This window comes from Geotrypetes seraphini, chromosome 15 (genome assembly GCF_902459505.1).
Source record: "Geotrypetes seraphini chromosome 15, aGeoSer1.1, whole genome shotgun sequence".
Classification (NCBI taxonomy): Eukaryota; Metazoa; Chordata; class Amphibia; order Gymnophiona; family Dermophiidae; genus Geotrypetes; species Geotrypetes seraphini.
The window spans coordinates 19,947,455-19,971,463 of NC_047098.1; the positions used below are offsets into that span (position 1 = coordinate 19,947,455).

At 42.5% G+C, this 24,009-nt stretch overlaps 1 protein-coding gene across 12 annotated transcripts in view; it reads left to right on the top strand.

Moving 5' to 3' along the window:
- Positions 1-3,011: 3,011 nt before the first annotated feature.
- The window catches only part of LOC117349186 (cyclin-dependent kinase 11B), an 86,209-nt gene continuing 65,211 nt past the window's right edge, over positions 3,012-24,009 (top strand). For 4 of the 12 annotated variants that reach the window (XM_033922335.1, XM_033922336.1, XM_033922337.1 and 1 more), the window contains exons 1-3: positions 3,164-3,352; positions 13,007-13,132; positions 20,696-20,811. In XM_033922335.1, coding sequence (XP_033778226.1) covers positions 13,022-13,132; positions 20,696-20,811 — 227 coding nt within the window. In that variant the 5' untranslated portion in view covers positions 3,164-3,352; positions 13,007-13,021. The other 8 variants (XM_033922341.1, XM_033922338.1, XM_033922332.1 and 5 more) reach the window with 8 other exon arrangements.

A 24,009-nucleotide genomic window follows, 5' to 3' on the forward strand; every position in this document is an offset into this window, starting at 1 on the left:
TTCTAAATCAAATTTATAAAAATTGTAATTCCTTTAATTCAAGAACTGTACAAAATGTTCATCCTGTGGATTTTATATGAACCCAACAGTGTCTTTATTCTGTAGTAGTAGAAAAATAAAAAATGTCATTGTTTATATTAAGTATTTCCGACAGGTTGTTTTGGTACAAAATTAAACTTGTTTAATTTTTATGGTTTGTAGTTATTTTATCATCTATATTATCAGGAAATTCTGTCTTAATTTAAGACTAATTCAGACTGCTGCTTCAGTTCCTTGCACTACCATGTTTATTTAACCGTGCAATATGAAGACAAATTGCATCAAGGGTTTTTTTGTATGTGTAAATTCTTTTTATGGGCGTAAAATTACTTTTATAAAATTAACATTGTGATTCCATTAAATAAATCTGGACACAGATGTTTTTGGATAACCAAATAATACTACCGGTACTCAAAACCTGAAACGTACTGTGATTTGAGATACTGCTGGATTATAATGCATACAAAGCACCATACAGTACAAACAAAGACAAAAAAATAAATAATAATATGTGGAGACCTCAATAATAATAAGCTGACCTCAATATAGTGGGCTCTTTGATTCATAAGAAATCTATTGGAGCTCATATTATAGGTCTGTTAAAAAAAACTCCACTTAAGCTTCTAAAACTGCTTGTAGCATGCACAACAGTAAACCCCTCTTATTTTGGCTTTTATATTTAAACAATAAAGTTCTTGGTTTATATATCCATATCAAACAACACATGCAGTTCCAGACCAATACTGCTAATTATTTATATAGCGCTACCAGATGTACGCAGCCCTGTATAGAGTCACAAAGAAGACACTTCCTAGAGCAGTGGTTCTTAACCTTGTTGGAGGTACTGAACCCCACCAGTTTCATATGCGTGTTCACCGAACCCTTCTTTATTCCCTTAGTTTTGCCGGAGCTAGACTAGAATTACTCAAATTGCCATTGCAAATCATGCAATTAGAACACTGACTCCCATCACGTTCCGTTATACATGTGAATCCATATTGTACATATTCGTCCGACCACTTTCGTATTTTGCTCGACATAGTTAGTAAGGGATTAAAATATTAAGATAGGTATCACACGATGTACCATCACAACAATTCGACTACTGTGTGCATCAAATCCCCTGCAGCACAGATAGGCCAAGCGATGTTGCGTGATCACCTGCAGCCAATTATGGACAAGCGGGGCGTATCATCACGAATCATAAGCGCCGCTTCGGTCACGTTCAATCATCTATCAGTTAAATCACAAATTTTGATCAGGAATTGATTGATGTATATAAGGCGTTAGTTACAGATTGATAGATCAAGAAACCGAGTACAAGATCAGTCTTGATCAAAATCACTGAATAACTGATAGATGATTGAACGTGACCGAAGCGCTATATGAGTCGGAGGTGTGTTTTGACCTCCGCCGAACCCGCAAGACTGACTCACCAAACCCCTGGGGTTCGGTCGAACCCAGGTTAAGAACCACTGTCCTAGAGGAAAGAACCAAAATCATCAAAAATGGAGCATTCTGGTCAAGTGTAAGTTCAAATCATCCTCAGCCAATAAGTCAGGAGTAAGAGAAAGCTGTTAGGTTAAAAGTGCCTGAAATGATGTTAAAGAGACCAGAGGAAGCACATAGAATATTAAAATATCAAAGCCATCAATTCCACAAATATGTTTGTAACCCCTTGTTTCTCCCGGATGCAGGCAAGGGGCACACACCATTTGTATTTGTTAAGAGCAGGGCTGGGACCAACTTAAAAGTTGGAGTCTCAAAGAAAGAAAGCACCAGGCATTCCTTTCACCCCTTTGAAAAAGGTAAGAGACCACTTGAAACCAGGAAGAAGCACACTCTTGAACAGTTGCTTTTAGAATACAGTCTATGTATAGATTCTCCTTCACTCCTTGATTAATAATAATTTCTATAGTGCTACTAGACAAACGAAAGCCAAACCTTTCCTAATCCCATTGCACTGGGTGGCCTGGATACCTTAAGCCCCTCCTGTGGGAGGGGCCATATGTATCCAAGCCGTTTAGGTATCCAGGCCACTCAGAGCCTTAGGCTCCTCCCTGGTGCACCGGAAAGACCTGCCATTTAGAAGGGGCGGGCCTGCTGGCAAGCAGGAGTGGGCATCCCTCTTTCTACAGTTTCTACAACAAGTTGCTCTTCCACTAGCAAACCTGCTCCACACTCTCACCCACTCCTCTCCTGAAAATTCCAATCAAGAAATTACAAAGGACTAAAACACATCAACAGCCTCTTGCATAGAAATCATTCCAGAAACAAAGAAAAGATGGGAAAGATTTCCTCTGCACCTCCAAACTGGAAGACTTGTCAAGTTATTGGTCATATTGCTGCGTTTGTTGGTCACTGTTAACAATGGCTGTTGTTGGATACATTATAGAAAGTTTTGCACAGCTGCTTGTTATATCTGCTCCTATGTTGGTACACAATTAATAAAAGAAACAAAACAAAACCGTTTAAGCTCGACATTCCTTCTCTCTCACCACACTCCAAGGCCTCAGACTACGAGGAGGACCTTAACACCTGTGACATCTGTGAAAGAGGCAAGAATCTGTGACCGAAACATGCATTTAAGCTATGGGCACACATCTCCCCCCCCCCCTCGATTTAATGCACTTAAAACAGCAGATATAATAATAATAATAATAATTTTATTCTTATATACTGCCATACCGAAAAAGTTATTGGCGGTTCACAACAAGGTGAGCTAATCCATGGGATTCAGATAAAATACTATTTAGAATAATGGACTTAAAAACATAGAACATGTAAAATACATCAAGTTGATTGAATCTAAGGAACTTGATTGAAAAAAAATGAAGCAGAATGCATTACGATACCAGCCTATCAAAGAGTTGAGTCTTTAACAATTTTCTAAAATATGCTTTATTTACCAATGATTAACTTATTTTAGCACCCTTAAAGCAAAAAGAACTGCAGCTACCCAAGCATCCATTCGTCCTCCAAGAACACTAACAAAACCCTCTCTATCGTCTATATACAGACGCTCTAGCTTCTCAGAGTTGCCTCGCGTGTGCGCCGTGCGTCTGACGTTGCAGTGCCGGAAGTGACGTGAGGCGTGCGAGGCCTGGCTGCGTTCTTCGGGCGGTGAGTTTCGGGTCGCGGGGTTGTTGTGTGTGTGGGGTTTTTTTTTTTTTTTTCAGGCCGCGATGGAAGCTGGCGGAGCCGGAGTGAAAGTCCTCCGGCGCCTCTATCGGCTCCCTAGACGTGGGACTGTGAGGTGACTAGTGCCGCCCGCCTTCGCCTAACAGCGTGCCTTGTGGAGGCCCTGCTTGCGGTAGGGCTGATCTGTCCCACTTCATTCACAGACACATTCGCTTCCCCGGCGTGATGGACTAGGGGTGCTGCCATGCCGGCACTCTTAGGGGGTATAAAGGATAATGTATGCGATACTTGCTTTAAGAAATTTTTTTTTGCACATCGGTGTCTTGCTTCTCTTTTGCAGTTAATTTGCCATTTCTGTTAACCCACTGCTTTCTGTCATTCAAATGATACCCCATTTTAACAACACACTGCCCCCCCCAACACATAAATTATCCTTTATACCCCCTTTTAACAACACACTGCCCCCCCAACACATAAATTATCCTTTATACCCCCTTTTAACAACACACTGCCCCCCCCCCCCAACACATAAATTATCCTTTATACCCCCTTTTTATGGATTGATGATATTTATTTGTGGGTTGGATAACTTATAAGGTTGCTTGAATGCCGACACTCTTAGCACGTCATGGAAGAGGGGATAGTGGGAACGTGCTACTGGATAGGGAATGAAAGACTAGCAGGTTAAGGACATAAGAAAAGCCTTACTGGGTCCATCAAGCCCAGTAGCCCGTTCTCACGGTGGCCAATCCAGGTCCCTAGTACCTGGCCAAAACCCAAGGAGTAGCAACATTCCATGCTACCGATCCAGGGCAGACAATTGCATATGAATAATAATAATAATAACAGCTTATATACTGCAATACCACAAAGTTCTATGCGGTTTACAAAGATTAAGCAAAGGTACAAATTGATTGACTTCAAGAGGGGAGGAAGAAAGAGGGTTAATAGGACAGGAAATCCATTTTTGAGGAGAGAGTGATCAATAGAATAAGTTAATCGCTATAGAGGGGAGAGAGAAGAGAGGATCAGTTGTCTAGATATTTTAGGAACAGGTGTGTTTTCAGACGTTTCCTAAATTCTTCATAAGTAGTGGGCAAAAGCAATTGTTCTAGGTCTTTACCCCATGATGCTGCTTGGTGCGAGAGAAGATGTTCATGGTGTTTTTTCAGTTTACAATCTCTCACTGGGGGGGAAACGAAGTTGGAATGTGAGCAAACTCATGCAGATTAAATTTTTATTATCAGACCTCAAACACCCAAGACACTACTTTTTTATTGTTTTTGTGTCCTTACTGGGGTGACGTGTTCATCATTGGTCTGATTTTATTGCTTTTAGTGCAAGTAAGATCCAAATTAATCATTATAGTGCTGTAATTAAACTATTAAGAAGAGCATTTAACTTATAGCCCAACGTCATCAGTAACGCGGCAGAGTGAATTCACGAGAGGACAAAGCCGAAGCAGCCTGTTAAGAGTGCTGCCGGCCCGACGCTGCTTAGGGAGGTAAGTAGGGCTCACGGCTGGGTTCCAATGGGAGGGAGGGTAGGATGGGGATTTGGCTGCATGGTGGGTGCTTGGGGGGGGAGGGGGTGCTCTCTCAAGGGTTCTGCTCCACAAGGGATGGGAGGAAAAGGAAACTGCTGGCAAATCCCGGGACTACAGCTTATTTGGGGGGTAGGGCTTATATTAAGACCTACCCCAAAAATCCTACTAGGGCTTATTTATAGGGAAACACGGTAGTACAAATCCATATGGAAACTGTTCTCTTTGTGATTATTAAACTGAGTCTGTTGGTTATTGTAAGGCAGGAAAATTTAGAGTCTTCATGGAAGATGGGCTATGCAAAGAGCTCATATTCGGTCAAGAATATGCAATTATTCTTTGGTCTGGTTTGCGTGTGTCTGTGAAAGAAAGAATGAAGCACTATGGATTGGTTAATGTGAAAATCCAATACCACCAAAATTAGGCTTGTTTCTACCTACATTCCTGTTTTGAAATTGCAAATAAGGTGGGTTATAAGCTATTTATCATCTAGCTCTCTAATATGGTATGCTGATGTGATGGCATCTGAAAATAGCATTTTCCATGAGTCAGTTTTAAAAGTGAACAATTAAGAAGAAATAGTTCATAGAATAATTGCATGAATTGAATGAGAACTGCTTTGGAGTTAGATTCTTGATGGGAGGTTCCAGGTTGGTTAAACTTCATATGTATCTTGAAACTAGTGGCTGGACTGAATAAGGGTTGCATCTTCCTAGAAATAAGTGACAGTGACAATACATAAGAACATTCTGGGACAGACCGAAGGTCCATCGCCCAATATCCTGTTTCCAACAGTGGCCAACCCAGGTCCCAAGTACCTAGCTAGATCCCAAGTAGTAAAACAGATTTTATGTTACTTATCCTAGAAATAAGCAGTGGATTTCCCTAAGACATCTCAATAATGTTCTATGGACTACTCTTTCAGGAAATTATCCAAATCTTTTTGAAACCCCGCTAAGCTAACCGATTTCACCATATTCTCAGGCAACGAATTCCGAAGTTTAATTACACATTGTGTAAAGAAATATTTTCTCCAATTTGTTTTAATCTACTACTTAGTAGCTTCATCATATGTCTCCCTACTAATATTTTGGAAAGCGTGAACAAGCAATTCATATCTACCCTTTCCACTACACTCATTATTTTATAGACCTCTATCGTATCACCCCTGAGCCATCTCTTCTCCAAGCTGAAGAGCCCTAGCTGCTTTAGCCTCTCCTCATATAGAAGTCATCCCATTCCTTTTATCATTTTTGTCACTCTTCTCTGTACCTTTTCTAATTCCACTATATTTTTTTTTAGATATGGTGACCAGAACTGCACACAGTAGTCGAGGTGTGGCTGTACCATAGAGCGATACAAGGGCATTATAACATTTCCATCTTTGTTTTCCATTCTATTCCTTTCCTGATAATTCCTAAAATTCCTTGCCCTGGATTGGTAGCATGAAATGTTCTTACTCTTTGGGTTTTTGCCAGGTACTAGTGACCTGGATTGGCCCCTGTGAGGATGAGCTACACGGCTAGATGAACCGCAAGGTAAAGGCGGAATAGAAATCACTAATGTAATGTAATTGGTCTCACCCAGTAAGGCTATTCTTATGTTCTTATTCTATTTGCTTTCTTAGCATCTGCTGCACATTGAGCTGAGGGTTTCAATGTATCCTCAACAATGACACCTAGATCCTTTTCCTGGGCAATGACTCCTAACACAGAACCCAGCATCACATAGCTATAGTTTGCGTTTCTCTTTCCCACATGTATCACTTTGCATTTGCTTATATTAAACGTCATCTGCCATTTTTATGCCCAGTCTTCCAGTCTCAAGGTATTCTTGCAATTTACCATATATACTCAAATATAAACCGGGACTTGGGGGCCAAAAAATTGGCCCAAAAATGGGGGTCCTGGTTTATATTCGAGCCAACTCCTCCTCCCAGAATTTTTCAGGCAACCGCCAGGCTCTGCCCCCCCCTCCTCCCTTCATTATCCTCATACCTCTGCCGATTTCTAGTGGAGGTGTAGCAGGCAGGAGCAAGCTTTCTGAACTCCTGCTCAGCTGTTAACCAGCTGCCACAGATCGAGTTTCTTCGGCTGCTGAGTGGCACCAGCAGGAGTACGATTTGGTGCTGCTGCTGGGTGCTGAGCGGCTTCCTTGCTGGCTTCCGTGAATTCTCATGAGAATTCATGGGAGCCAGTAAGGAAGCTGCTCAGCACCCAGCAGCAGCACCAGATCCAGAATGGAGCCTTAATCAGATTCTTACTGCACTTCAGAAAGCACCGTTTGAGTCCCTGTGGGAGGCTACTGTTAAGGATCTCGCCCTGAAGGTGGTGTTGTGGTGATTACCTCCGCGAGTTGTTTTTCCAAGCTTCAGACCCCTTTGTTTGTTTTTCAGAGGCTGAGGTTAATATTCACACAGTGCCCTCTTTCTTGCCCAAGGTGGTGACAGTCTTTCATTTATATCAGTCGCTGTTTGTCCCATTGTTTTGCAAGGACGATTATCCGGAGACTTTTGGCCAGCTACATCTTTTGATTGTGTGCAAGTACCTGTCTCAGGGCAGGGCAGCCTCAAAAACCTCTATTGCTCAATGGACTTGAGAGGCTATTTTATCTGTCTACATTTTGGCGGGTAGATTGACTCCACAGGTATTGCGAGCACATTCAACCAGAGTCCTGATGGCTTCTTGAGTGGAGTCGCAGCCATTTTCTTTGGAGGAAATCTGTTGAGCGGTCACCTGGTCCTCAGTGCACACATTTTCCAGACATTACAGGGTAGATGTTGCGGCATGGAGCGATGCTTCCTTCGGGGCCTCTGTTCTCTTGGAAGTATTACTTAGTGTCTTCTTCCCGCCCTAGTTAAAGATGGATGGGTTATGTCCATCTACCAGTAGACGGAGAAAGAGAGCACTGAACTACATAGAATAGCATGCTCCCTGGTTCTGCAGTACTACTCATAAGAAATCAGAACATACTCTGTGAACCATTGAGACCAAATCAACTCCCTCTTCTCTGCATTCCATCGCATAACACGATCACCCCTGGAACAAATCTGTGTGAAACCTGAAATGTAGAACACTAGAGAGAAAACAGAAACAAGCAGCTGCATAGAAACAGGAAAGGCCCTGGATTTGCCTGCTGTAACTAAGGGAAAGAAAATTATCAGGTAAGACCTAATTTTACCTTCCCTGTCATCAGCAGCAGATAAATCCAGATGGATGAGATGTAGCAAAGCAATCTGGATTTGTCCACTGTAACTAAAATTATCTTCAGGAGAGAAAATGGGTTGCAGAGTGTATAGAGCATATTTTGTTGTAAATGGGTTCTCTGCTATGGAATTGGAGGTCTCTCTTCATGGAATGGTAGGTCAGAGATGCTTCAGCATAAATTTATTCTATAGAGTGTGGCGCAGTGATTAAAGCTACAGCCTCAGCACCCTGGGGTTGTGGGTTCAAACCCACGCTGTTCCTTGTGACCCTGGGCAAGTTACGTAATCTCCCCATTGCCCCAGGTACATTAGATAGATTGTGAACCCACCAAGACAGACAGGGAAAATGCTTGAGTACCTGAATAATCTCATGTAAACCGTTCTGAGCTCTCCTGGGTGAACGGTATAGAAAATTGGGTTATGACTCAGTAACTGGAGTAATGGCAAGAGAAGGCGGTCTGGTGAAAGGTGCCATAGTCTGAGATGCAAAAGTGGGAGGAAATGGGTCCTAGTCCATTGAGATGGATAGAGTATTTTATTTTTATTTATTTGGTTAGTATTTCCTGTGGTAACCCATGGAGGACCTAGAAATCATAAATTTCATAATGCTAGACCAACTTCTGTTGCTTTGCATCTCTGCCCTCATGGATCTGTATAGCTGTTTTGCTACGGGTAGCAGGGCATTCATCTGAGTGGTGTTTTTGTGGCATTGTCCACTATGGCGAGAAAAGTGAAGAGAACAAAAAAATCTATGTAGGCAGTTAAGTGGATAAAACACTGAGTGGGAAGAATAACTGATGGCAATAGGCTTGCATTTTCAGAAAGTTACGTAGACATTTCTGGGCTCTGGGAGAACAAGTCTGAATTTGTTGCTGTTGATGACAACATTTATATTGGTTGACACATCCTACTTGTCATTGGACAAAAGAGGATGCTTTGCTAGAAACATTGCCACTATTGAAGGAAAGAGAGCTGTCCTGGAGTTGCTACCATTGATGAGGAATGAAGGCATCAATTTCAGTTTTCACACAAGGCACTTGCTAATCTATAGCCCACCCTGAACTTTCATATTTGTTCGCAGTTTGGTTTGTATGTTAATCCAATTGAATATGTGACAAGAAAAGACAGATATACTCATATACTTTCACGCTTAAACTCATTCATTCACTCATGCAAACCAAGTGAAACTTCTTTGTACAAGATGGACATCCCATACCCTTGCACTTAAGATGCAGAAGTTTAATCTGATTCTTATTTCATGTTTATATTCTACATATGTTATTACATCTTTGGTTAAATAGTCAAGTGTGGCACTGAAGAGCCGTTCCTCACTTCAGTACAATGTGTATGTGTGTGTATCATTAGCATAAATTAACCCAGTGAACAGCATTCATGCACTAAAACATTTTTACAAGTATATACTTTAATGCTTCATTGATACCTCACTCTTGATCAAACAGAAAATGATCAGCCTTAGGAAATAATCCAAACTGCAAGTACAGAAGGTGCTGTAGACTCACTCAGCAAATATTTCAGTATTATATAAAAAGTCTTGACAGAATTTGTTAAAGATAACTTTTTCAGCCAGCACAGACTGTCCTCTAAAGTAAGTGATCTGCCAGATCTTGAGTAAGACAGAGAGCTGATGAAAAGTCAGTGATGTGAAATCTCTGATTAGAATTTATATACATTTCCCTGTCTTCCTGCCAGACCAGTTCAGACTAGTAGATTATTCTTCCCAACCAGCAGATGGAGGCAGAGAATACTGATTTTCATAGATATCTTACATTCTTCACACATTTTTCACATAATTTTTGTTTATACATCTCACTGTGTTTTAAGCTTTAGCTTCATGTTTTGGTAGAACTGAGATTTGTGTGTGATTATTGTAACTAATTTTTTTTTTACTAATTTTTTTGCTAATTTTTTTTTTATAGATAATAGTACCCCTGGAGTCCCCCACTTAGGTAGTGCTCACAGCAGCTGGAAATCTTTCTGGCTGGGGAAGAGGGGAGGGAGGCATATTGTCAGGGCCAGGTGGTATAAGGCAGTGTTTCTCAACTCGGTCCTGGAGAACCCCTTTGCCAGTCAGGTTTTCACGATATCCACAATGAATACGCATAAACTTGATTTGCATATACTGCCTCCATAATATGCAAATTTCTTGGAAACTTGGATACTCCAAGACTGAGTTGAGAAACATCGGTGTAAGGAATTTGGATGAACCATGAGGCCGCCTGCTCTGTCGACAGATTGGAGGTCTGGGTGATCTAGCTGGTGCTACTGTCCTTTTGTTTCCAGCTTGGAGGGTCATTAGTTCAGGTATTGTTGAGTAGCCTATATCATCAAGTAAGAATGAACAAGAGATCTACAGAGATTGGACCACTGTTTTCTTAGTAGCCATCTCATTGGCATGCATTGCGAGTTTGCAGAACATGATGGCAGATTTCTTCAGCTGAAACACTCTAGACCAGGGATCTCAAAGTCCCTCCTTGAGAGCCACAATCCAGTCGGGTTTTCAGGATTTCCCCAATGAATATGCATTGAAAACAGTGCATAAACATAGATTTCATGCATATTCATTGGGGAAATCCTGAAAACCCGACTGGATTGCAGCCCTCAAGGAGGGACTTTGCGACCCCTGCTCTAGACCCAGGTGAGCGAGAGTTGGAGGATCGAGCCTTTCAGTTTTTGGTGAAGTGTTTGCAGTCCATTTGTGTTAGTTCTCATAGTTTCTCAGCAAAATGGCAAAAGCACAGTTTTTCAATTGTCTAGGGCAGTGGTTCCCAAACCTGTCCTGGGGGACCCCCAGCCAGTCAGGTTTTCAAGATATCACTAATGAATATGCATGAGAGAGATTTGCATATAATGGAAGTGACAGATATGCAAATCTCTCTCATGCATATTCATTAGGGATATCTTGAAAACCTGACTGGCTGGGGGTCCCCCAGGACAGGTTTGGGAACCACTGGTCTAGGGCAACAAGGTAAGCAGGGTTGTTTTTGTTTCTGCCGTGGTGTCTAATTGGGTGTGTAGTATGTAAGATTTGGCAGCATTGCTTTTTAGTGATTCTAGTAAGTCTGGATTGGCCACAGCATCCCTGGTATACAAACCTCATGATTCTTATCTATTTATTTAATGTAGATTTACTACACTGCCTGTTCTTCTTTTGCAGTTACTCTATGGGTTCACTAAAGGAAAAGAACTACAGTTTTTGGATAGGACAAACACCAACCACACTAGCTCAACATATAAACAAATAAAATGGATAATAGGGTAAAGGGAAAGGAAGGAGACAAGGGTTCAAGGATTGGCAGCAGACAGAGACTGGAGGACCATATGATCAGTGTGAAAAAGCTTGTTCTACTGGTTGTAGAGCTGATTAGGTTTCTCAGAAGACCCAGTCTCCTGAAACAAGGTCCCATCATGGAGGATCCAGATCCCTTCTCACTTATGGCTTCGCCCTTGAGAGGCACAGACTGATCCAGAAGGCTTAGAGATCTTCTACTTCACTGTCATACATTTAGAATCTGTAAAGTTGGAGGCTTAGGAACTCATTTTCAAAGCACTTAGACAAAAAGGACCATAGTACCTATGAGTCAGCAGATGGAATCCATGGTACAGCTACTGGACACAACAACAGTTTTGACATTCTTACAAGGTTTTGAGAGAGGGCTGTCTCTTAGTACCTTAAAGGTCCAGGTCGTGGCTTTAGCATGTTATCAGGAGTAAGTGAAAGGTTCTTTTCTGGCAGTTCATCCAGACATTGTATGTTTCTTGAGGGGAGTCAAGCAGCTGCATCCACCCATGCAGCCAGTGGTTCCACAGTGAGACCTGACATTGGTACTACAGGCCCTTCATTCAAGTCACTTGAGGGCATCCTTGAAGGATCTCTCATAAAAGGCTCTTTTTCTAGTGGTGATCTGATCTGCCAGGAGGATCTTGGCACTGCAGGTTTATCTTGGAGAAATCCTTTTCTGTCTTTTTCAGTGAATCTTTGAGAACAGTGACTTCCTTTTTATCAAAGGGTTCTCACTCTTTCATATGAATTTGGAGATCTATCTTGCAGTCTTCTCCGAGAGGATTGTGGAGGGCATAGAGTGTTGTTTTCCTACCTGGAAGTCTGATTTTTTTGTATAGTGGTCTGAAAAAAAGAACAGGCGACTGGTATTCAAGGCTTTGTTTGCTCAGTGGACCAAGGAAGCAATTAGTTCTACTTATGATGAGGAAGAAAGAAATGCCAGTGGTACTGAAAGCACACTCAGGGTACAGGTGACTTTCTGGATGGAAGTGCAGGTGAACTTGACTTTTGATCTTTTCTTCTTTCATTTGTCAGGTACTACAGATTGGCCCTCCGGGGAGTGCGCTCCTCCTTCTCAGTCCCACTAGTCTGGACTGGCCTAGTAGAAAGTTAAGGAAGTACAAATTTGTTCTTACCTGCTAATTTTCTTTTCTTGAGCCCTGCTAGACCAGTCCAGGTCCTTTCTGGTGTCAGAATTTACTTGTATTTGGTTTCTGCCATAGAGAGTGGAGCAGGTGGGGCTTCTGCAAGTATGGTTAATTTCTGCATTACATATAATTGTAATTGCACTCTGAGTGGGGGGAACAGTATCATTTGTTCAGTGTTGTTCTTTGTCTAGTGTTTGTGTTTTTCATGATTGTTATGGGTTCCAGGGGGGTCTTGGTGATCAGCTTTAGCAAGAACACACTGAAGATTTCCAGTACTGCTCCAGTGCTTATAGTGGTGATGATGTCACTGAAAATCAGTGTTCTCAATCTCCATCAGCTGGTTGGGGAGCACAACACACTAGTCTGGACTGATCTCGCAGGATTCAAGGAAAGGAAAATATCAGGTAAGAGAAAATTTCTTCTTGTTATAAGTATGAGAATGCTGTCATGCATTACAAGGAGAGTTATTTATCTAAACTGGATTGTTTACTTTGCTAACTGTAAATTCACAATTATGAATGTGTTCAGACTAACAGAGTTGCTTCAATAAGTTTAGCAATAATCAGTTGCTATAAATTTATAAATTGATCTTGGCATACGTATGATTTTCTATTGTTCCTCTTCTTCAGGTTGTTTTACTTCAAATGGGGGATGAAAAAGATAATTGGAAAGTAAAAACGTTAGATGAAATCTTGCAGGAAAAGAAACGACGGAAAGAGCAAGAAGAAAAAGCCGAGATTAAACACACAAAAAATGTAAGTTATCCTTTCCTAGCATATAATTTCTGTCTAGTCTAGTAAGTTGGGGGGTCTGTCAAATCTATTTATAACCTTCTTTTATAAACTTATTTGCTGTAAATTATGCCTGTTTCGGTGCTATCACCACCATCTATAATGATAACAGGAATGTGGAGCAAGGCCTAAGGACAGTAATTCCCAATCACTGTGCTTTCATACCTGTTTAGATGGGCCATAGCAGAGTCTCTATCCATGCCATCATATGAGCTGTGCTTTCAGCACCTTGGAATAAAAAGAGAGAGCAGTATGAGGGAGCTGTTTTTGAGCACATGTGTAGTAACACATACCTCTTCTCTGTAGTAGCAGAATGGGCGGCATGCATGGCATATATAATCAAGCCTTGATTTGTGCAGTAAATGCTTTGCACGTGGCATGATTTATTTTTCCACATCCTTACTTCACTAGTTACCCCTTCAAATAAGAATACTATTTAAATTTCTAATTTTTGCTTTTAAGGTTCCGCATGGTCTGACACCATTTTATATGGCTAAAATATTGGATTTCTATTTTCCACTCTGATTTTATGTTCTTCTGGTGCTTATAAACTTATGCTTCCTTCATCTTGAGGGAATTTTTGATAAGATTATAAGTTGAACAGCCCCACGATACTGGACTAAGTCAGTTAATGTCCTAAGATCTCAGACAGCTATGTGGCTTTCAGATTTCTTATTAAAGACCTACCGTATATACTCTAATATAAGATGAGATTTTTGAGACAAAAAAAAGGCCCAAAAATGGGGGTCTTGTCTAATATTTGGGTCAGCGCCCACTCCTCCTCCCAGACTTGTTGCAGGCCTCCACCAGCCCTGTACCACCTGGTGGACCGGGACAGGAGGAATCCCTTCTGTCTCCTATCCCAGCCAACTCTGACAATTTATTTGCCCCCCCCCCCCTGCGTACCTTTTACCTTTTTGAATCCCATGGTGGTCCAGCTGTGTACTGGGCAAGAGTGAGCTTTCTGAGCTCCAAACCCACGCTGAGCTCCTCGGAATGGCTGCTGCGAGTTCTTGTGGTCCAGTGGTGTACCGGGCAGGAGCGAGCTTTTTGTGCTAAAGCCTGGCGCTGAGCCGCTCACTGAATGGCTGCCACCAGTTCTCTCACAACTCGTGAGAACTGGTGACAGCCATTCAGGGAGAGGCTCACAGCCGGGCAGGAACGCAGAAAGCTCGCTCCTGCCCAGTACACCACTGGACCACCAGGGATTCAAAAGGGTTCGCAGGGGGAGGCGGGAGGGAGGTAAAAAAATTGTCACGATTCGTTCAGGAGACTGGAGAGATCCCTCCTGTCCCGGCCTACCACTGGACCACCAGGTCATACGGCAGGCTTGGTGGAGGCCTACAGGACATCGGGAGAGGGGGGGGGGAACAGGGTACAGGGCAGGGAGGTGGGACGGCATACAGAGCCTGGTAGAGAGGGAGGGAGACAGGGTGGAGAGCAGGGCAGGGAGTGAGGGGGGAGTGCAGGGCAGGGCACATGAATATTAACATACACACATACATCCTGGCTTATGTTCGAGTCAACCTTTTTTCCTCCTTTTTGGGGGGAAAAAAGAGTACCTTGACTTATATTTGGATCGTCTTATATTCGAGTATATATGGTAGTTATTTCAGAGATTCTTGTGATTATTTTAAGTTTATTTCCTTATGATCTTTTTACATTTGTTTTGTTTCTTCTTGGGTTTGTTTTGTTTTGCAGTATTGCATTTTGCTTATTAAATTGTGTGTGTATGTATGTGGTGGGCTTGTTGACAAATTTTATATTTCATTGTTCTTTATCTTACTTTTGTAATCCACTTTTCCAGTGCAATAGATGAGACATTCTAGACCAGGGCTGCCGGACTTGGGCAGCCCTGTTCTAGACAGTAGGGTTATTTCCCTTTAGCTACATGCTACAGAAGGAATCCACTCTGGATTTTTCACTCTGCCTCTGTTGCACTTCACTGGGCTCTGTAGTTCCACCTTCAGTTCTTTTCTGTTTGTTCTACTCTCCCCATTTTCAGGGTTCAAGCTACCATTCAGCGCTTGCTGATTATTCATGCTATAGAGCCAGTATCACCCAACCTCTTGGGCTCAGGCAGATACTCCATTTACTTTATCATACCAAAGAAAGGTTCAGAAGATTGGAGGCTTATTCTGGATCTTCAGCATGTGAATGCAGCTCTCAAGATTCCCCGATTCTGAATGGAGATCTTGTGTTCGGTTATTGCAGCAGTGACCCCAGGAGAGTTTCTTGCCTCTCTGGATCTCACAGAGACGTATTTACACATTCCTATTTTTCCAGCCCACTACAAGTTCTTACTGTTTCATGTTCTGGAACAGCATTACCAGTTCTCAGCACTGCCCTTTGGCTTCAGTGTCCCGGACCTTCACCAAGCTGATGATGGTGGTGGCAGCTTACCTGCTGAAGAAGGGTCTCCAAGTACATCCTTAATTGGATGACTGGCTGATTAGAACTCCCTCATTGGCCAAGGAATGCCACACAGAAAATTCTGAGCTGGATTGTCAACTTCAGGAAAAGCCATCTGACCCCCACACAATCGCTGGAATACCTGAGGGTTCTTTTTGACACAGTAGTGTACTGCATCTATCTACCAGAAGTCCGCAGGCAGAAACTGGGTGCCCAGATTTCTTCCCTTCTGGAGCGGTAAGCTCCTTCAGCATGGGATTATCTTCAGGGTATGGGATCAATGGGTTGCCACACTGGATGTGGTTCTTTGGGTGAGGACGCACATGCATCCTCTTCAACATGCTTTGCTCTCTTGTTGAACTCCACACATGGATGCCTTGCACACTCATCTACCTTGGACTCTGGAAGCCCGAGCAAGCATGGACTTGTAGCTTCTCACACAATCGCTCTGCAGGGGCGCTCATCACACATTGCCTCCTGGATCAAGGTAATGACAGATGCCAACTTTCAGGGCTGGGGAGCACATTGCAGTCGTTGTCCTGTTCAGGGGTGTTGGACACCCTCTCAGCAAAAGTGGTCACTCAGCCACTGGGTGGATGATAATTTATAGTATATGAGAAACAAAGATCCACTATTGAAGTATTTTTAAGAAAGAAGCAATAAAGAATTGAGTTTATAATTAGAGAGTTTTAAAAGAAGGAGGGGGAGGTTTTGAGGATCAATGATAGAAACTTGGAACCTGTAAGTCTTGGCTTAGAGATTTATTCACTTTAGTCCAAGCTGGTTTCTGATATCCTCAACTACCCTGTATTAATACACTATGCTTCAATCTATGGGATTGTATTTTTCCTGTGTTGGACACCCTCTTAGTAAAAGTGGTCACTCAGCCAGATGAAGCTTAGAGCCATTCAGCTAGCTCTGGCGAGATTACAGAAGACACTGGAGGGCCAAGTGGTCCAGATCTTCTCCACCAATGCAACAGCAGTAGCCTACATCAGTCGCCAGGGAGGCACCAAGAGCACTCCTCTGGCTCAGGAAGCCTGTCTTCTTTTTTTTTGGGTGGAGTGTCATCTAGCGCTGATGCCAGCGCATGTGGCGCAAGTAGACAACATTCAAGCAGACAGACTCTAGATCCAGGTGAATGGGACCTGTCCCCAGAGGTGTACCAAGCGATAATGGGGCGCTGGGGGAAACCCCACTTCGACCTCACAGCCACGGCAAGAAACAAGAAAGCAGATCACTTCTTCAGTTGAAGATCTGAACCCGGAAGCGAGGGGCTCGACGCTCTGGTTCAACCATGGCCTCTGGAGATTCTCCTGTATGTTTTCCTCCTTGGCCTATGATAGGCCGAGTCATTCAGAAGATCGTGGCTTATCCGGGCCGTGTCATTCTGATGGCTCCAAATTGACCTCGCAGACCATGGTACACAGATCTGATGAGGCTGCTCAAGAGTCGTAACCTTCAGCTGAGTGCTTATCCGGACCTTCTCGCACAGGGTCTAGTATCCATGGAGGATCTGGGTCACTTTGCTCTTATGGCATGGTTCTTGAGTGCGCAGCCTTGGAGCATAAGGGATATTCTGTCCTGGTTGTTGACACTCTTCTGAAGTCTAAGAAGTCATCTTCGGTATCAGCTTACACTAAAGCACGGAAGGCCTTCCAATATTGGTGTGCCCAGGACCAGGTGGACCCTTATTCAGCTTTGATCTCGCTAATTCTCACCTTTCTTCAGGCTGGTTTGAATAAAGGCCTCACTGTGACTTCTCTTCGGGTCCGAGTGGCCAGGCTCTCCTGTTTTAGATCCCTTGAGCAACAGTCTTCCTTGGCATCTCACCCTGATGTTGCTAGATTCTTGAAGGGGGCTCTTCATGTCTGACCGCTGGTTAAGCACCCTTTCCCTTCCTGGGACCTTAACGTGGTGTTGTCTAGCCTTGGTGTTGTCTAGCCTTAGTTTGCATTCTTGCTGGGAAATAGTCTTCTGTTTCCGTCAAGACGCATTCTACCAGGTGTGGCTTCTTCATGGGCCAAAGCTTTAGCTGTCTCCCCTGAGGAGATTTGCCTGATCCTCTGTTTTATGGGTTGAGCAAGCCCGCCCTAGCTTTTTGGGGTACTGCTTTTATATTTCCCTACTGTGTAGAATGTCTCGCTTATTGCACTGGAAAAGAAGATTATGTACTTAACCCTGGTAAGCTTTTTTCCAGTAGATAGGTGAGACATTTTAGACTTCCTCCCTATCTTTACTGCGCCTGCTTACAGTTTTCAGTCTGTTATGCTTCTCCAAGCTGATTCTTGAATACCCGTCAGCCTTTGGGGGCTGGGAAGAATTTGTATATATTTTTCCATTTATTGGGGAATTGTTTCTGAGCTCTTTTGAAGCCTATGTTGGTGGTTAATAGTACTGTATATTTACTGTTTGAGCCTGTTGCTACAGAGGCCTCTACTTCACATGTATTGGGTGGCTCTACATGCTTGGATACTGACTGAAGGTGGTGCTACAGAGCCCAATAAAATGTAACAGAGGCAAAGTAAAAAATCTGGAGTGGATTCTTTCTGCAGCATGCGGCTAAAGGTAAATAACCCTACTGTCTAGAATGTCTCACCTATCTACTGGAAAAAAGAGCTTACCAGGGTAAGTACATAATCTCCTTTTGTACGGGTAAGTGGATAAGAAATATCTAAATTTTAATTAAGAATTTAAATTTACTATATAAGAATAATTATGACCCAGTCAAAGAAATGTCAAAATTGGAATTAAATTAATTTCTGAGCCAGTTACTTTGCTTCCTTCCAGTCTTTGCAAGGGCTTCTTCCCTAGTCTGTCTTTTGGCATAAGCTTCCTCTATGTTCCATGAAACTTGATTTGCTGCACAATTTTGCAGGTGTACCTTGGGATTGAAAATCTTAGGAAGCATTGTTTTAGAAACTTTGTCAAAACATAGCTCTTTCAATAGGCTTTCTACGTATGAACTCTGTTTTATTGTGCTTATAAAGAATTTTATTCCAGTCAGGATGAGGTTTTAATTTACTGTTCTTCTGCAGTAAGTCTAGTGGTCCTGAACACTAGGTTATGCATCTGAACCCACAAGTTGCTTGCAGAAAGCTGTCATTCATCATAAAAACATAAGAATTGCCGCTGCTGGGTCAGACCAGTGGTCCATCATGCCCAGCAGTCCGCTCACACGGTGGCCCTCTGGTCAAAGACCAGCGCCCTAACTGAGACTAGCCCCCTACCTAAGTACATTCTGGGTTAGCAGGAACTTGTCTAACTTTGTCTTTTGAACTCCGCCTCCTTCTCAGGGAGCTGTTCCTGCCTCCTTAGTTTTTTGGGGGGTTTTGCAAGCAAGTTGCTCAGAAGTGTTTCTGCTCTGTTCTATGATTTTATTGTTTTCAGGTATTTTTTTTTTCTAAGTGTTTGTTGGAGGCTTGGTGCCCAGAGGTTCCCACTAGTTGGGACCTCAAAGACTTGTGCTTTGGAAGTCTGCTGCTAGCAGGATTAGCCCTTGGGGACACCTAGCTAGCCTGCCTGCTTTTGTAATTTTTTTTGTAATTTTATTTTTAGCTCACGGGCCGTCCCCTTCCCCTAAGTATCTGTTTGCATCCCTGATTTATCAGGAGCTTGAGCGCAGACTGTTTGGCTCCGTAACGGCTTGGCCAAGCTTAATAGCAGGCCAGCTGCATGGTCCTCTCCCCCTTCCTGGTGCAGGGTTTGCCTTCTGTCTTAAAATCAGTCTGAATTTGTAGAATTCTCTGTCTTTCCAATGAACTAAGAGGATGGATAGATAGATAGATAAAAGGGAAATGCTTAAGAATGTAATGTCTGGTTTAAGTCTCTGCTTGATAGCAGGACGTGCAAGTACTTACGAGCTCTATATAAGATTAGTACTGGTTGCACACGTTTTTGTGTCTGGTTTGAGCAGTTGGTAATGTTTGTTACAGAGCAGAACAGAATTGTAGTTTCAGGGATTTTTCCCCGTTTCCCTCCTTCCAGTTATGTCTTTCATTACTGTGCTACTTGATTGCTTTTGTAAAAATACAGAGTTCAAGAGATAATGGACAGCATTCTGCAAGCAACTCGTGGGTTTAGATGTATAACCTAGCGTTCTGGACCACTAGATACATCTACAAGAAAGAAGATTGTCAAGGTAAGAACCTAATCTTTCTTTTTAGTAGTATTTTTGAGTCCCTGTTTTAATTCTGTTTTGTGTGTTTGTCACCTGTGATTGTAATTCACCTTGAATATTGTATTTAATTGGAAAGATGAATAATTGGTTTATCTATAATTTATATATTTTTTTAAAACATATTTTTAATGAGAAAAATCTTGATTATCTTGTTATCCAGTGGGCTGTCTTAGTCACCCTGACTTTCTTTGATGTTTATGGAACAGCCAAAAACAAGTATGTTCTCCTTTTTCCCCCGAAATATCTTTTAGAAGAACAAATTGTATTTGTTGGGCAGTTGTGCTAGTAGAATCTAAGAATAAAGGCTTCTCTCTTCTGCTTTATGTATATTTTTTTTTGATGTGTAACAGAAGACGTTACAGAAGCATCATCTTAAAGTTTCACAATAAATGTTCTTTCTTTTCATATTTCTTTTCGTGGTTACTATAAAGACCAAGACTGTGGCATGGTTGTTGCACAGAAAAGTTGAATTTGAGTGTGTGTGGAAGAGATGCACTTAAGCTTTGGAGAGGGAGAGAAGGCAGCTACCGCTGTTGCATAAGGTGAAAGTTAACTTTGGAAGATTTTCTTTCCAACGGTTGGCCAGTGAGTGAACTTATGATGCCTTTAGCCCACTGCTTGGGGAGATTTTAAAATCTATAGGAGCCTACTCCGTTGAAAGTACAAATTTAGCAATTAACAGGAAATTTGATTGATCTAAAAATTATATTTTATCACTTTGAATAAGATATCGGATACATTTACTTTGGCACTTTTGATCACTTTTTGACTTAAAGTAATCTGCAAAAGTTTCATTGGAACAAAAGGACAAAATATTTACTACCTTAAAAGTAATAAGAATGTAATGTTGAATTGAGGATCCCTCCTGTTCTAATATTTTATATACAGTACACACTATCGAAACCATTTATTTTACCTTTTTTTCACTCTCTTAGTCTGATGAGCGGGATTCAAAGCGAGATTCCCTGGAAGAGGGAGAGTTAAGAGACCATAGGATGGAGATCACAATCAGAAATTCTCCTTATAGGAGAGAAGATTCCATGGAAGACAGGTAGGGTCAAGAAGGCAAATCAGTCTCTCTAGCCTCCAGTATCTGTGTTAAGAGCTTTAGTATGTTATTATGTGCACCATATCAGATCTAAAACATCTCTTTTCTTTGTGGGAACATCCTGATATGGTGCACTCAACCAGGAGATCACTTGAGTTGAACTGGCACTATTCTGGACAGTCATTTACCAAAATATCAAAAGAGCTATATCAAACTGCTCCCAAGTGTCACTGGATAACGAACACACAATAAGTGATCATTTTCTCTTTCTCTTTTGAATTACACCCTAATAAATTTGCCTCACGATTCTCTATTAAATTTGTATGTTCTTATTCTGCTAGACCAGTCCAGACAAGTGGGTTATTCCTGCACACCGGCAGATAGAAGCAGAGAACACTGACAATTCATTGACATCATTATCCGTACATGGTGTGGTCCTGGAGCTTGCCAGTATTTTTCTGCCTCTGTTAGATGGTGCAGATTGGTCCAGTACTGCAGGATTTCTTTGGTGCAGGCCTTTCTCCTCAGGGAGCCATCCATGGGTTGCATCCCTTGAGGTAAAGTCCTTTGCCTAGTGTGAGCTGCCAGGAATCAGTCCACAGACATTTTCCTTGGTTGAGCTTGGAAGGTGCTGTGTTTTCTGCAGCCCCAAGCCTCCATCTATAGGTTTCAGATCATCATGGCTGGCCAGCACAGGTTGAGGCCTTTTACCCCCTCCTCCACTATTGAGATGCTTTTTTGAGGGGTCTTTTGCCTATGGGTGTGTCTCTAGGATGGAAGATGTCCACAGGAATGGAATGTGATAGTGTCCTATATACGCCAGCAAAGAAATATGAGTAATTTCAAAAGATTACTGAAAAGATATTTGTTTAGCAAGATGAAATATGGAACTTGAGTTTCCCTTTGTATGGATGTACATTGGAAGCTGATCAGTTTTGTAACTGTCTGTTTATTTTACTATGTATGCACTTGTTATATTATTGTGTATATACTTGTTGTGACCTGCTTTGAATAAAGCAGAATACAAATGAATAAACTTTGTGGCAAGCCTTCATGAGAGGGGTTAAGTTCTCTAAGTTTGGGGGTAGACTCTTCTTCCCCTTCCTCCTTCGCTAGTACTTTCATCCTATGGCATCTTGGTATTTCTCCTATTTCCCACGTCTTCTGATTTTGGGTGCATCCTAGGGAGGAGAATCTTTGGGTTCTGAGGTTCTATTTTTTGAGTTCTTTACCACTGGCCTCTTCCACTTATGTTGAACATCAGTTGTTAGCCTGTGCAAAGAGAGTATATCTCCAGTGGAATGGGGAACCTCCATTAGGGCCTTTGTATCTGCAGTTTCCCAGTGTGAACTATTGTTCTGAGGAGGGTCTCTATACACCTGATTAGAGGGTTATTGTCTTCCCCATGGCAACTGATCCTGTGCTTTGCAAGTTCTTTGGGTCAGGGCTCTTTGCTTTTTCTTGTTTCAAGAGCTGTGGCCCTGTGAAGATGGGAGCAGAGTGGGTATTTGGTTCTGACTTAGCATGGGTGTTATCTTCAATAGTTTACTAATAGACTCTAGTCTGTATTACCCCTTATACTAGTATCATGCCACTGAATTGTGAGTATTCTCTGCCTCTGTCTGCTGGTATGGGTACATAATCCTCTCATAGAACATAGAAACATAGAAAGATGACGGCAGAAAAGGGCTACAGCCCATCAAGTCTGCCCACTCTATTGACCCACCCCATTAAGTCTGAATGCTAATGACCTAGTTCCTTAACTCGACCCTCATAGGGATCCCACGTGGATGTCCCATTTAGACTTAAAGTCGAGCACGCTGGTGGCCTTTATCACCTGCACCGGAAGTCTGTTCCAGTGATCTACCACCCTTTCTGTGAAGAAATACTTCCTGGTTTCACCACTAAATTTCCCTCCTCTGAGTTTGAGCGGGTGCCCTCTTGTGACCGAGGGTCCCCTGGGAAAGAATATATCGTTTTCCACCTCGACACGACCCGTGACGTACTTAAATGTCTCAATCATGTCACCCCTTTCCCTGCGCTTCTCTAGGGTATAGAGCTGCAGTTTGCCCAGTCTTTCTTCGTATGAGAGACCTTTGAGCCCCGCGACCATCCTAGTGGCCATCCGCTGGACTGACTCAGCTCGAAGCATATCTTTCCGGTAGTGTGGCCTCCAGAATTGCACACAGTATTCCAGATGAGGTCTCACCTGGTTCTGTAGAGTGGCATTATGACTTCAGGCTTACGGCTGACGAAGCTTCTATTGATACATCCCATCATTTGCCTTGCCTTTGATGAGGCCTTCTCTACTTGTTTGGCAGCCTTCATGTCTGCACTGATGATTACCCCCAAGTCCCGTTCCTCTGAAGTCCTAGCTAGCGTTTCTCCATTCAAGGAGTATGTTCTGCATGGATTTCCGCTGCCGAGATGCATGACCTTACATTTTTTAGCGTTGAAGCCTAGCTGCCATGTCGAGGACCAGTTTTCCAACGTGATCAGATCTTGTGTCATACGATCCTGGAGGTTGCTTTCACTTACTATGTTACACAGTTTGGCATCGTCAGCGAACAGTGCTACTTTACCCTGAAGCCCCCGGGTCAAGTCCCCTATGAATATGTTGAAAAGGGATGGTCCCAGGACTGAGCCCTGCGGCACTCCGCTAGTCACCTCCGATGTCTCAGAGAGGGTGCCGTTGACCACCACCCTCTGAAGTCTTCCACTCAGCCAATTACTGACCCATGCAGTTAGTTTCTCACCCAAACCCAGCGATTTCATCTTGTTTAATAGTCTACGGTGTGGGACACTGTCGAAAGCTTTACTGAAATCCAAGTACACTATGTCCAGAGACTCTCCCGAGTCTAGCTTTCCTGTCACCCAATCGAAGAAGCTTATAAGATTGGATTGGCATGACCTGCCTCTGGTGAATCCATGTTGACAGGGATCCCTTAGATTCCCTTCATCCATTATCGTGTCTAATTTACCTTTAATGTAATGTAATGTAATGTAATTTATTTCTTATATACCGCTACATCCGTTAGGTTCTAAGCGGTTTGAAGAAAATATACATTAAGATTATAAATGAGAAGTAAGAAGGTACTTAAAAATTCCCTTACTGTCCCGAAGGCTCACAATCTAACTAAAGTACCTGGAAATTAATAAAGAAGAGAAAATAAAGATGGTTGAAAAAAGAAAAATTCTATG